Genomic DNA, 14,504 nt, shown 5'->3' with positions numbered 1-14,504 from the left:
TGTTGTAAGCCTACCCACATTAGCCAACATGCCTTCAACACTGTCCGCTGAGGAGCACTCATGAATTCTTGTGGAGTTGTGTAAAACAACACAAGCTTTTATGACTTCATTTACATTTGCCTCACTCAGCTGAATGGCAGACTGGAGAACACGCCATTTGGATGCCATAATGCCAAAGGCGCACTCCACCAGTCGCCGTGCAAGTGAAAGTCTGACATTAAAGACACGCCGCCGGTGGTCCGGGTTGCGCCGGGGATAAGGCCTCATGACATGCCTGGTCAATTGGAAGGCCTCATCTGCCACAAGTACATATGGCACTGCTTCAGCATTGGAGCCTGGGAGCTGTCGTGGTGGTGGGAGGTCCAACAGGTTTTCACGTAGCCGCCGACCCATAATGGACGCATTGAAGACTCTAGAGTCTCCAGTTTGCCCATAGGCCCCAATATCTACAATTCTAAACCTGTAGTTACTGTCAACTACAGCTAACAGAACTACAGAGAAAAACTGCTTATAATTATAGAATTGGGTGCCCGAGTTCGGCGGCTTACGCACCCTGATATGTTTCCCATCCAGGGCTCCAATACAGTGCGGAAATTGACAACAGTCAGAAAAGCCACGGGGTATTTTCAGCCAATCCTCCATTTTGGGCTCCGGCTCCGCCCTATAAGAAATTCAAGATGTAGTCTCGCATAAGATAATCCAGTTGACAGGAATCTGAAAGCAAAATAAAATTTAAAAAATTAGCTATGTTACAACGCTATGCAAAAACCTTAGTAAACCAAAGTAATATGAGGAACAAAAAAGGCAGGAGACCAGTGTACCTTCCTAAATTTACACTGGATACTATGGATACTAACATTTAATACATATTTGTGTATGATTTATACAAAATGTATTACTATTGAATAACAAAATCAAGTAGCACGTATTAAGAACCTGGGCCAAGAGCATGTTTAGGTATTACACTCTCCCCATCTTAAATATCCAATGTTTAAACTCTAGTGTAGTACTCCAAAATACATATGAATGTCAAAAAACACGGAGTAAACGACAACACTCAAAAAGATGGTATAAAACTCTTTTTATTAAAGATACAACTTACAAACAAAAATAACCCATATAATAAAGGGAAACAAATAAAAATAAGGAGGAAACAATGCCAATAACCCGAGGAGATCAAAGTGGTCACTGGTATAATCTGGGTAAAATGTATGTTGCAGTGCTACGGCGTATATGCCTCATGCATGCAAGTAAATCTCTCCCCAGGCATAACACCATATTATACGCCCATGTATAAATGCCCCTAGAGCAGAGCATACATGTAAAGTGCGTTCTAGTGCTTCCCCATGATACATCCTAATCAATACAGCCTGGGTAAAAAATACATACGGCAGTGCTCAATTCTCTTATTAGGTTTACACGCATGGCAGTTACCATACTAAATGCCCCTATAGAACTGCCTCCAAAAAATGGAGCATACATATAAAGTGCCACTAGTGCTTACCCATGGTAGTTGTATCTTTAATAAAAAGAGTTTTATACCATCTTTTTGAGTGTTGTCGTTTACTCCGTGTTTTTTGACATTAAAATGTATTACTATTATTTAAATAAGATGCTATTAAAATCAAAATAGGGAAAAAAACATCAACATACAGTATGTGAGGATGGTGAATACATACCATAAGATAAGGAGAAGATGCTCCTCTGCGGATATGCATTTCCGCATCCTGGTATCCTTATACGTAATTCCTGTACGTACTGTCTCCAACAAGATATCAAAGGTGGGTATTGTCATGCGACAGTACTGGAAGAATTTGTCCAGATGTGTCCGCAGAGATGAATAGAGCCGGTGAAAATGCCCTTTAGTGAGGCGTTGCCGCAAAAGTGGATGCACCCACATTCGTCTTCTCCTCCTTCGCGGATCAGCTCTCACGGGGTATGGCTGGCCAAAGCGGCGTGACAAGACCCAATTAAATAACTCCCACTAAGTTGGTGTGAATTGCAGGAGGTCACACATGTTGCCCAAGTACCACCAAAACACCTACACAAGCACAGCAACAAAATGGCCATATGGGAGGGTTCCACCTGTTGTAGAGGCCTTAAATAGGGTTTATGCTGATGATTTAAATTATTTTCAGGCCTCAAAACCGTTAAATGTCCATTTTGTAAGGTTGTGTGAAAAAAAAGCAGTACGGATGCCATACGGATTACATACGGAGGTTAACATGTGTAAAAATGTGTAAAACACCCTGCCTACGGATGACATACGGAACACTGTTTTGGGATAATTTCTGCGTATTACGCCTGTAAAATACGGACCGTATTTCCCTATGCCTAGTGCGACGCCGGCCTTATAGTCCCATCAGCCAACGCCTGTGACCGCAGGGAAACTTTCAACTTCGGACAGGTGAGGGATACTGTTGTTTTTTATTTTTAATTGTTTACAGGGGACAAATACTTCAGGGCATTTTGGTGTTAAGGTGAGTATAATGTGATTTTTTATTTTAGGCTAGTTTCACACTAGCGTCGTGCACTGCACGTCGCTCTGCGTCGTTTTGTAGAAAAAAGGCATCCTGCAAAAGTGCTTGCAGGATGCGTTTTTTCTCCATTGACTTGCATTAGCGACGCATTGCCACACGTCGCAACCGTCGTGCGACGTATAGTGCGTTATACTGTACATAAACCATAAAGCATATCATGGGTTAATGGCCGAGAGCAGAACAATCTCGCTCCCCCACTCTGTTACTGTCCACATCAACAGGACTCACAGGGAAACTCCAAAATACATATGCAACTAGAAGCTGGAGTACAACAATCCCAAAACACACATTAACTAAAAATAATGTATATTTTATTACATTCAATGAACAACAACAATAGTTTGAAGCATCAAATACTATAATAGCACATATAAGGCAGAAAGAAATGTGGAGGAAACCTGTAAGTATGCTGAATGGTAAGGGAGAGCCTAATTGTGTCAAACTAGGTAAAAAGAGAAGAACCAATACTGGGAATATGCAAGGGAAAACCCATAATCAGAGCAAGGTTGTATGCACCTAATAGTGCAAAAGTACGCCTCCATATTGCACCTAATAGTGCAAAAGTACGCCTCCATATTAAATCCCAGTGAAATTGACGTCGCCACCAAAAAACGTTGCTTGTAATGTTTTTGGTGCGTCATGTCAGCCATTTCCGACCGCGCATGCGCGACCGGAACTCCGCCCCCTTCTCCCCGCACCTCACAATGGGGCAGCGGATGCATTGAAAAACAGCATCCGCTGCCCCCGTTGTGCGGCGCTTCCACAGTATGCGTAGGTGCGCATTGCGACATTCAGTGCACGACGCTAATGTGAAAGTAGCCTTATTCTTAATCCTACATTTGAATACAACTCTCACCATTGTCCCCACATTGCACTGATCGCAGGGGGTCAATGATGAGAGCTGTCTTCAGCACCCGGCACCGGGGAACAGTGCTAACACACATCAGTGTGATACGCACTGGCGCCTGGAAATCAGTGGTACAGATAGCGCTGTTCCCCAGCACCAGTGCTTGTCACACCGATCACATAACTGTGTGTCGTCTGTGTACACGTGTGTAGGATGTTTTGTGGCCGATGCTGCTGTCAAAAAATGGGACATATCAGTGTATTCTGCCCACACACGGTCCGTGGAAAAACACTGACATGTGCACATACCCATTCACTTAAATGGGTCTAAGTGTGTGTCTCCGGTACATGTGAAAACTGTCACAAGTCCAGGCCACACTGACCTGTGAAAGAGGCCTAATCTTTTAACGTTGGGAGGTGCCGCAGAAGCCCTCGCCCGAGTACTGTGCCCCCTTGCAGAGCACCCTCGACCAAGTACTGTGCCCCCTCGCCCCAGTGCAGTGCCCCTTCGCCCCAGTACTGTGTCCCCTCGCCCCAGTGCTGTGCCCTTTCCCCAGTGCAGTGCCCCCTCGCCCCAGTACAGTACCCCCTTGCCTCAGTGCTGTGCCCCCTCGTCTTCTGTTCTGCGTCCCCTCATCCCAGTGCTGTGCCCTTTCCCCAGTGCAGAGCCCCCTCACCCCAGTACTGTGCCACCTCGCCCCAGTACTCTACCCCCTTGCCTCAGTGCTGTGCCCCCTCGTCTTCTGTTCTGCGTCCCCTCGTCCCAGTGCAGTGCTCCCTCACCCCAGTACTGTACCCCCATGCCTCAGTGCTGTGCCCCCTCGCCTCTGTTCTGCGTCCCCTTGCCCCAGTGCGGTGCCCTTTCCCCAGTACTGTACCCCCTTGCCCCAGTGGTGTGCAACCCTCACCCCAATACTGTGCCCCCTCGCCCCAGTACTCTACCCCCTTGCCTCAGTGCTGCGTCCCCTCGTCCCAGTGCTGTGCCCTTTCCCCAGTGCAGTGTCCCCTCGCCCCAGTGCTGTGCCCCCTCACCTGTTCTGCGTCCCCTCATCCCAGTGCTGTGCCCTCACCCCAGTACTGTGTCCCCTCGCCTCAGTTGTGTCCCCTCGCCCCAGTGCTGTGCCCCCTCACCTCAGTTCTGTGCCCCCTCGCCTCAGTTCTGTGTCCCCTCGCCCCAGTGCTGTGCCCCCTCACCTCAGTTCTGTGCCCCCTCGCCTCAGTTCTGTGTCCCCTCGCCCCAGTGCTGTGCCCCCTCGCCTCAGTTCTGTGTCCCCTCGCCCCAGTGCTGTGCCCCCTCGCCTCAGTTCTGTATCCCCTCACCCTAGTGCTGTGCCGCCTGGCTGACCAGCCCTGCGGAGACCAGCGCATGCTACATAGATTGTAAACTAAGAATTCATACATCACATACACCTAGCGTTCTGTGCAGTGCGTACATCTGGGGCACTTGCCCCACCTGGTGAAACGCCATTTCTTGGGAGTGTATTCACATGAGACGTTTTTTATAGTTTGTGCAAAAACTGCATTTTGCTCGTACTTGTTATAATTAAAAAGCAGTAAGTGGTCTTTGCCAAAATGCAATCTCTGGGGGCCCAGACCACATGGCTCTTGTCAGATATGAGCCCACCTATATGACACGCCCGCTGCCGCCATTTCTGTGACTGGACGCGCTGCACACGGCTCACACAGCACTGCAGTGCCCACCACCTCCTTGTCCAGATTCCTTCACCCATGTGAACGGAGACCAGAAAGGCGTGGCCTGGACGATCTGCCAGTGACCCCTCCCACTCACGCAGGAAACTGAAACGCAAATCTCAGAAGTAGTTTGGAACGCACGGCCGGAAGTGATATGCGAATGACCCGGAAGTGTGTCTCTATTATCCTGGCGATTTATTGTGCTGGTCCATGTGGTCCAGAGAAGAAGCAGCAGTCTCATCTCCACCAGCTGTGATCTCGGCCGCCGTCCTCCGTCTGTCTACACAGGTGACTGGCTCCTGGCATAATGTAAAGAACATTGAGTGATCTCGTGGGCGCAGACTATGCGTTATAACAGCTCTATCTGCATTATCAGACACGTTACAGCGAGCTGGAGTGTATTAGCTGTGTGTTATAACTGACTGGAATGTAATACTTTACACATCACATTATAACTGCCTGCAATCGTGTATACTGTGTGTTATACAATCTGGGTTGTAGTCACATGTACTGTGCGTTATGCTGGCCTGGACCCTAGGGCTGTATAATATATATATATATATATATATATATATATATATATATATATATATATATATATATATAGCGTTATACTGTACATAAACCATAAAGCATATCATGGGTTAATGGCCGAGAGCAGAACAATCTCGCTCCCCCACTCTGTTACTGTCCACATCAACAGGACTCACAGGGAAACTCCAAAATACATATGCAACTAGAGGCTGGAGTACAACAATCCCAAAACACACATTAACTAAAAATAATGTATATTTTATTACATTCAATGAACAACAACAATAGTTTGAAGCATCAAATACTATAATAGCACATATAAGGCAGAAAGAAATGTGGAGGAAACCTGTAAGTATGCTGAATGGTAAGGGAGAGCCTAATTGTGTCAAACTAGGTAAAAAGAGAAGAACCAATACTGGGAATATGCAAGGGAAAACCCATAATCAGAGCAAGGTTGTATGCACCTAATAGTGCAAAAGTACGCCTCCATATTAATTCCCAGTGAAATTGTAAAGTGTCAAAGCTTACCCATATAGGAGTCAAATGACTCTCCCCGTTCCACCAGCGGCCCCCTGACGCACGTTTCGGGGTCAGCTTTTTCAAAGAGCTTTTTGAAAAAGCTGACCCCGAAATGTGCGTCAGGGGGCCACTGGTGGAACGGGGAGAGTCATTTGACTCCTATATGGGTAAGCTTTGACACTTTACAATTTCACTGGGATTTAATATGGAGGCGTACTTTTGCACTATTAGGTGCGTTACAACCTTGCTCCGATTATGCGTTTTCCCTTGCATATTCCCAGTATTGGTACTTTTTTATATACCTAGTTTAAGACAATTAGGCTCTCCCTTACCGTTCAGCATACTTACAGGTTTCCTCCACATTTTTTTCTGCCTTATATGTGCTACTAGATGGTGGCCCGATTCTAACGCATCGGGTATTCTAGAATATCTATGTATGTATGTATATAGCAGCCACATAGTATATAGCACAGGCCATGTAGTATATAGCAGACAAATACCACGTGGCCTGTGCTATATACTATGTGGCTGCTATATACATACATACATATTGTACAATACCCGATGCGTTAATACAGGCCACGCAGTATATAACTGTGGCCACGCAGTATATAACACATCCCACGTACTATATAACAGCCCACGTACTATATAACAGCCCACGCAGTATATAGCAGCCACGCAGTATATAACACAGGCGACATAGTATATAACACAGGCGACATAGTATATAACACAGGCGACATAGTATATAACACAGCCCACGCAGTATATAACACAGCCCACGCAGTATATAGCAGCCACGCGGTATATAACACAGCCCATGTAGTATATAGCAGTGTGGGCACCATATCCCTGTTAAAAAAAAAAATATTTAAAATAAAAAAGTTATATACTCACCCGCCGGGATCCGGCGAAGCTGTGCCGAGACGCGCGCAGCTGCCGCCATCTTCCATTCCCAGGATGCATTGCGTAATTACCCAGATGACTTAGCGGTCTTGCAAGACCGCTAAGTCTTCTGGGTAATTTCACAATGCATCTCTGGGAATGGAAGCTGGTGGAGGCCGCGCGCGTCTTGGCAGACTACAGAAGGTGAGAATAACAGGTTCTGTTTTTTTTATTATTTTTAACATTACATCTTTTTACTATTGATGCTGCATAGGCAGCATCAATAGTAAAAAAGTTGGGGACACACAGGGTTAATAGCAGCGTTAACAGAGTGCGTTACCCGCGCCATAATGAGGTACGTTAACGCTGGCATTAACCCCGTGTAAGCGCTGACTGGGGGGGGAGTATGGAGCAGGCGCCGGGCACTGACTGCAGGGGAGTAGGGAGGGACTAATTGGACTGTGCCCGTCGCTGATTGGTCGCGGCAGCCAGGACAGGCAGATGGCGAGACCAATCAGCGACGTGGGATTTCCGGGACAGACAGACAGATGGACAGACGGAAGTACCCCTTAGACAATTATATAGTAGATTCTTGCACTCTAACGCATTGAGTATTCTAGAATATGCATGTCCCCGTAGTATATGGACAATGATGAGTCCAGAATTCGCGGCAAACTGTGCCCGTCGCCTGGCGGCCTCGACCAATCAGAGACGCGGGATTTCCAGGACAGACAGACAGACGGAAAAACCCTTAGACAATTATGTATATAGATTATAGTATTTGATGCTTCAAACTATTGTTGTTCATTGAGTGTAATAAAATATACATTATTTTTAGTTAATATGTGTTTTGGGATTTTTGTACTCCAGCTTCTTGTTGCATATGTGCGTTATACCGGCCTGGACCCTAGTGCTGTATATTATATACATACTGTGCTTTATACTGGCCTGGACCCTAGTGCTATATAATATTTATATATATATATATTTTTTGGGTTATCAGGAGTTGTATGCCAAAATCATCAGTATTAAAACAATAAAAGACCTGACAAATTTCAGTTGGTGGATAATGAATCTATAATATATGAAAGTTTAATTGTAATCATTACATTATGGTAAATAATGAAATTTTAACACTATATGCTAATTTTTTGAGAAGGACCTGTACAAGAAGGCCAATCTAGTATCCCCATACAAAGATTGAGTCGACTTCTCCCCTTTTTATCTGGTTTCAGGTGATTTTCATATTGTCCACACCTGTTACTTGCCACAAGCGACTTTGAACGAGCATCACATGCTGGAAACAAAGTTGTTTACCCACAATATACACTTGGCACTCCAATATATTGTTTATACACAATATAAACTTGGCACTCCAATATTGATGCAAAAAAATAAAACAAAGGATTTTGTTTTACACAAACAATTCACTGTATAGATGGTGATTCAGCCAAATTTTAGGCCTTCATCAGAACAGTTTGCAAGGTAGGAGAGATACAGAAATATAAGGAAGGCCCAAATGTTAGCAGCGCCTCAGGAGTATGTACATCCGTGCTATAGTCCTATCGCCGTATTTGGCCGAAATGTCCTTTATACAGTGGATTGTTTGTCATTCAAAATAAATCTCTTCCGTTTTCACACCAATAGTAAAATACAGTCATATGAAAAAGTTTGGGCACCCCTATTAATCTTAAGCTTAATGTTTTATAAAAATTGTTTTTTTTTTGCAACAGCTATTTCAGTTTCATATATCTAATAACTGTTGGACACAGTAATGTTTCTGCCTTGAAATGAGGTTTATTGTGCTAACAGAAAATGTGCAATCTGCATTCAAACACAATTTGACAGGTGCATAAGTTGGGCACCCTTAGGGTACGTGTCCACGATCAGGATGGCCGGCGGTATCGTCGGAGCGGCGAAGCCCCGCCCCCTTTTGTGAAGCGATGATGCCGGATGTGTTAACTGTACACATCCGGGATCATCGCACCCCTCGCCATAGGGCCCTGTGTTATGCCTTGCGGGGACGCAGCGTCCCCGCAAGGTATTCGGACATGCTGCGATCTGAAAAGACGCGCAGCATGTCCGGAGTCGCAGGGAAGTCGGATGCGTGTTTCCACGCATAGTGGACACGGGATTTCATAAAATCCCCTCCACTATGCTGGAACATCTGGACGCTGCGTGTTTGACGCTGCAGCTCGGCGCAGCGTCAAACACGCAGCGTTAACTGACTGTGGACACGTACCCTTATCATTTTCTTGTTTTAAATACTCCTACCTACTTTTTACTGTCTTACTAAAGCACTTTTTTTGGTTTTGTAACCTCATTGAGCTTTGAACTTCATAGCTAGGTGTATGCAATCATGAGAAAAGCTACTTAAAGTGGCCACTTGCAAGTTGTTCTCCTGTTTGAATCTCCTCTGAAGAGTGGCATCATGTGCTCCTCAAAACAACTGTCAAATGATCTGAAAACAAAGATTATTCAACATAGTTGTTCAGGGGAAGGATACAAAAAGCTGTCTAAGAGATTTAACCTGTCAATTTCCACTGTGAGGAACATAGTAAGGAAATGGAAGAACACAGGTACAGTTCTTGTTAAGGCCAGAAGTGGCAGGCCAAGAATAACATCCGAAAGGCAGAGAAGAAGAATGGTGAGATCAGTCAAGGACAATCCACAGACCACCTCCAGAGAGCTGCAGCATCAACTTGCTGCAGATGGAGAAGCTGTATGGGAGAGTGATGCGAAAGAAGCCATTTCTGCAAGCACGCCACAAACAGAGTCGGCTGAGGTATGCAAATGCACATTTGGAGAAGCCAATTTCTTTTTGGAAGAAGGTCCTGTGGACTGATGAAACCAAGATTGAGTTGTTTGGTCATACAAAAAGGCGTTATGCATGGCGGCAAAAAAACACAGTGCGTTGTATAGTTGACCAATGCACAGTGACACCATCTGCAGCAAGTTGATGCTGCAGCTCTCTGGAGATGGTCTGAGGATTGTCCTTGACTGATCTCACCATTCTTCTTCTCTGCCTTTCCGATGTTTTTCTTGGCCTGCCACTTCTGGCCTTAACAAGAACTGTACCTGTGTTCTTCCATTTCCTTACTATGTTCCTCACAGTGGAAATTGACAGGTTAAATCTCTGAGACAGCTTTTTGTATCCTTCCCCTGAACAACTCTGTTGAATAATCTTTGTTTTCAGATCATTTGACAGTTGTTTTGAGGAGCCCATGATGCCACTCTTCAGAGGAGATTCAAACAGGAGAACAACTTGCAAGTGGCCACTTTAAGTAGCTTTTCTCATGATTGCATACACCTGGCTATGAAGTTCAAAGCTCAATGAGGTTACAAAACCAAAAAAAGTGCTTTAGTAAGTCAGTAAAAAGTAGGTAGGAGTATTTAAAACAAGAAAACGATAAGGGTGCCCATACTTATGCACCTGTCAAATTTTGTTTGAATGCAGATTGCACATTTTCTGTTAGTACAATAAACCTCATTTCAAGGCAGAAACATTACTGTGTCCAACAGTTATTAGATATATGAAACTGAAATAGCTGTTGCAAAAAAAAACAATTTTTATAAAACATTAAGCTTAAGATTAATAGGGGTGCCCAAACTTTTTCATATGACTGTATATATGCGTATTTATAGAACTGTACTTCAGGCGACTATAATAGGTCGTATATGTGATTGAAAATATGTGATGACCTGGACTACTGTGTACATTATATATCCACTCTACATGATATACACTCACTGGCCACTTTATTAGGTACACCTGTCCAACTTCTTGTTAACACTTAATTTCTAATCAGCCAATCACATGGCGGCAACTCAGTGCATTTAGGCATGTAGACATGGTCAAGACAATCTCCTGCAGTTCAAACCGAGCATCAGTATGGGGAAGAAAGGTGATTTGAGTGCCTTTGAACGTGGCATGGTTGTTGGTGCCAGAAGGGCTGGTCTGAGTATTTCAGAAACTGCTGATCTACTGGGATTTTCACGCACAACCATCTCTAGGGTTTACAGAGAATGGTCCGAAAAAGAAAAAAAATCCAGTGAGCGGCAGTTCTGTGGGCGGAAATGCCTTGTTGATGCCAGAGGTCAGAGGAGAATGGGCAGACTGGTTCGAGCTGATAGAAAGGCAACAGTGACTCAAATCGCCACCCGTTACAACCAAGGTAGGCCTAAGAGCATCTCTGAACGCACAGTGCGTCGAACTTTGAGGCAGATGGGCTACAGCAGCAGAAGACCACACCGGGTACCACTCCTTTCAGCTAAGAACAGGAAACTGAGGCTACAATTTGTACAAGCTCATCGAAATTGGACAGTAGAAGATTGGAAAAACGTTGCTTGGTCTGATGAGTCTCGATTTCTGCTGCGACATTCGGATGGTAGGGTCAGAATTTGGCGCAAACAACATGAAAGCATGGATCCATCCTGCCTTGTATGGAGCATCTTTGGGATGTGCAGCCGACAAATCTGCGGCAACTGTGTGATGCCATCATGTCAATATGGACCAAAATCTCTGAGGAATGCTTCCAGCACCTTGTTGAATCTATGCCACGAAGAATTGAGACAGTTCTGAAGGCAAAAGGGGGTCCAACCCGTTACTAGCATGGTGTACCTAATAAAGTGGCCGGTGAGTGTATATTGCATTCTAATGACTTGGACTATAATAGCATATACTGCACATTATATAATTGCCTGGACTTTAGTAGTGCATTATAGCTGCGAAGTTGATAATCTGCCATACTTTTGGTAAAAATTAAAACATTGGGACAAATGCTTTTTAATAATAAACATTGTGTTGAACACCCTGCCTCTGCTGCTCCCCGACAATCTCTCGTGCAGAGCTTGAGCAGTGCCATGCCATCTCTAACACTGACTGCTGCAATCAATCACCGGGCTCCGTATTGGCACTCCTAATCCCAGAGCGATGAGCCCAAGGGACACAAGCAGCAAGCATTGATATTTCAAAGAATTACCTGCTTTTGCCCCATTTTTTTTTAAATAAAAACTGACAATTATTAAAATGTATTATAGTTGAGTGAACAGAATAGTACTTTGTTACGATGTATAATGTGGCAGTGCTCAGCATTTGACAGCACACTGTATGATTTACAGCTATGAACGGACATGTAACGTATTGTTTTCCTGCTCTTGGTCTAATTCTAGGACATAATTTCTGTCTGCGTTTCATGAGCGAATCCTGCATGGCCAATGATGGACGTGGATCAGGGCCCCATGAGCGAGAATATAATAACCATTACCTTGGAAGTGGTTCACCTGCTGACCGGAGAGGTGAGCGCCTGATGTCCGTGTTGTAGTCAAGTCTACGGGAACAAAGTTTTATTTTTAGCTACTTTAATTAAATTCCGTGCTGTTGGCATCTGAGTAGATAGGAAACCAGGGTTTCTATGTAACATGTTCAACAAGCAATGCAACAGGACTGTGGCTCATGGGGTAAAGTTTCTCCTTAAGGAGAGCACCAAGGTGGTGTATGGAGACTTAAAGGCCATGAATTAAGTATGCAGTAGCCTAGAAGAAGAGAACAAGTTCTTCAGTGCCACCTATTGGAAGTAGCAAGTCAGTATTGGCCCTTTTAACACGTTTTTCTGTAAGATCTTCATTTGCAAAGTTCTTGCCCCTTTTGAGTTCAAAATGCCAGATTGGCTTATAGGGTCAATATTGACTCCTTGCTACATCCAAAGTTTGTAATAGAGCCCCTGTTCACTTTATCTGTGAAGAGACTGCATGGCATGGAAGTCTCCCTATGCCAGCTTGGTTGCCTTCTTAGAGGGAACCTATCAGCGGATATTTACACCCCAAACTAATGTCATCTTTGTAAAGTCGCTAATGTTGATTTTAAATCCATACTTTTGTTGTAAAATCTTTGTTTTCCTTATGGCAAACTTTTATGCAAATGCAGCGCAAGTGTAACAGCGTTGACAGTTCACTCTCAGCTCTCCTGCCTCACTCTCTAATTTCTCGCCTACCTCCTGAAAGTGACTCCTCCACCCATGATCTTGTGCAGGCGCTGCCATTCCCTGGAGATTCTTACCCAGAAAAAACCCACAAAACAAATGTCAATCATGGTACCCAGTTATAAGTAAACAACTAAAAAAGACCCACCTAATATTTACTAAACTTTTAATAATAAATAGATAAAATAGGGGGACTATCTATATTAAGGGGAGTGGTTGGTGCTCCAGATAGGGTAGGGGTAAAAATTAACCCTGGTTATATCCTAGATCTGACCCTATCTTACCGTGGAGGTTGAGGATATGGCGCCCCCTCTCACTGTAGACTCGCCCTTAATAACCCTAAGGCTATGTGCATATGTAAGAAAAGAGGTGCAGAATTTTCTGCACAAAATCCGCATCTCCTGGCAGAATCCGCAGCTGCGGATTTGCTGCGGTTTTTGTGCGGATTTTCTGCAGTTTTTCCCAATGCGGATTTCTATTATGGAGGGGTGCAGAAACGCTGCAGATCCGCACAAAAGAAGTGACATGCACTTCTTTGAAATCCGCAGCAATTCCGCACTGATTTATCTGCACTATGTGCACAGCTTTTTTTTTTTTTTTTACATTGTACTGTAAATCACAGTACGGATCTGCAGTGTTTCTGCGCGGAAAAAAAAACGCTGCGGATCCGCACTAAATCTGCATCGTGTGCACACAGCCTAAGAAACCCTATAACCATAAGGATGGCTCCAAGCCATGATGTTTCTTATTATGGAGACTCATTAAGGCTATGTGCACACGTAAGAAAATAGGTGCAGAATTTTCTGCACAAAATCCGCAGCTCCTGGTAGAATCCGCAGCCGCGGATTTGCCGCGTGTTTTATGCGGATTTTGTGCGGTATTGTTGCGGATTTTCTGCGGATTTTAGCACTGCGGATATTTATCAAAGGGGTGCAGAAACCCTGCAGATCCGCACAAAAGAAGTGACATGCACTTTGAAATCCGCAGCAATTTTGCACTGATTTTTCCGCACCATGTGCACAGCTTTTTTTTTTTTCTTTTACATTGATTTACATTGTACTGTAAATCACAATGCGAATCTTCAGCGTTTCTGCGCGGAAAAAATCCGCACTAAATCCGCATCGTGTGCACACAGCCTAATGCATCACACGATAGTTATCCTGTCCCCTGATGAACCCCTAAATAAAGAGAGGGTGGGGGGCAACGCATATCTCCTTGAAAGTATATTTTGGGGAATTATTAATGTTATCCATCTATTTGCATAAACAGTTCTGTTGCTGGACAGACAACCCCCTAATCCTCAAAGGCTACTTTCACACTCGTATGACGCACGTCGCAATGCGTCGTTTTGGAGAAAAAACGCATCCTGCAAAATTGCTTGCAGGATGCGTTTTTTTCTCCATAGACTAACATTTGCGACGCATTGCCACACGTTGCAACCGTCGTGCGACGATTGCGTCGGACCGTCGGCACAAAAAAACGTTGCATGTAACGTTTTTCGGTG

The 14,504-nt window shown here is 44.4% G+C and overlaps 1 protein-coding gene across 1 annotated transcript in view; it reads left to right on the top strand.

Moving 5' to 3' along the window:
* The first annotated feature begins 5,045 nt into the window (after nt 1-5,045).
* Nucleotides 5,046-14,504, top strand: part of LOC143764910 (uncharacterized) — a 44,910-nt gene continuing 35,451 nt past the window's right edge. Inside the window, exons 1-2 of the mRNA XM_077251013.1 lie at nt 5,046-5,366; nt 12,192-12,317. Of these exons, the coding sequence (XP_077107128.1) occupies nt 12,237-12,317 (81 nt within the window). The 5' untranslated portion in view covers nt 5,046-5,366; nt 12,192-12,236. The remainder of the gene's footprint in view (nt 5,367-12,191; nt 12,318-14,504) is intronic.

The sequence above is a fragment of the Ranitomeya variabilis genome, chromosome 4 (assembly GCF_051348905.1).
Source record: "Ranitomeya variabilis isolate aRanVar5 chromosome 4, aRanVar5.hap1, whole genome shotgun sequence".
NCBI classification, from domain to species: domain Eukaryota; kingdom Metazoa; phylum Chordata; class Amphibia; order Anura; family Dendrobatidae; genus Ranitomeya; species Ranitomeya variabilis.
The sequence above is the reverse complement of the archived record's forward strand: the minus strand, read 5'-3'. Positions and strand labels throughout refer to the sequence as shown.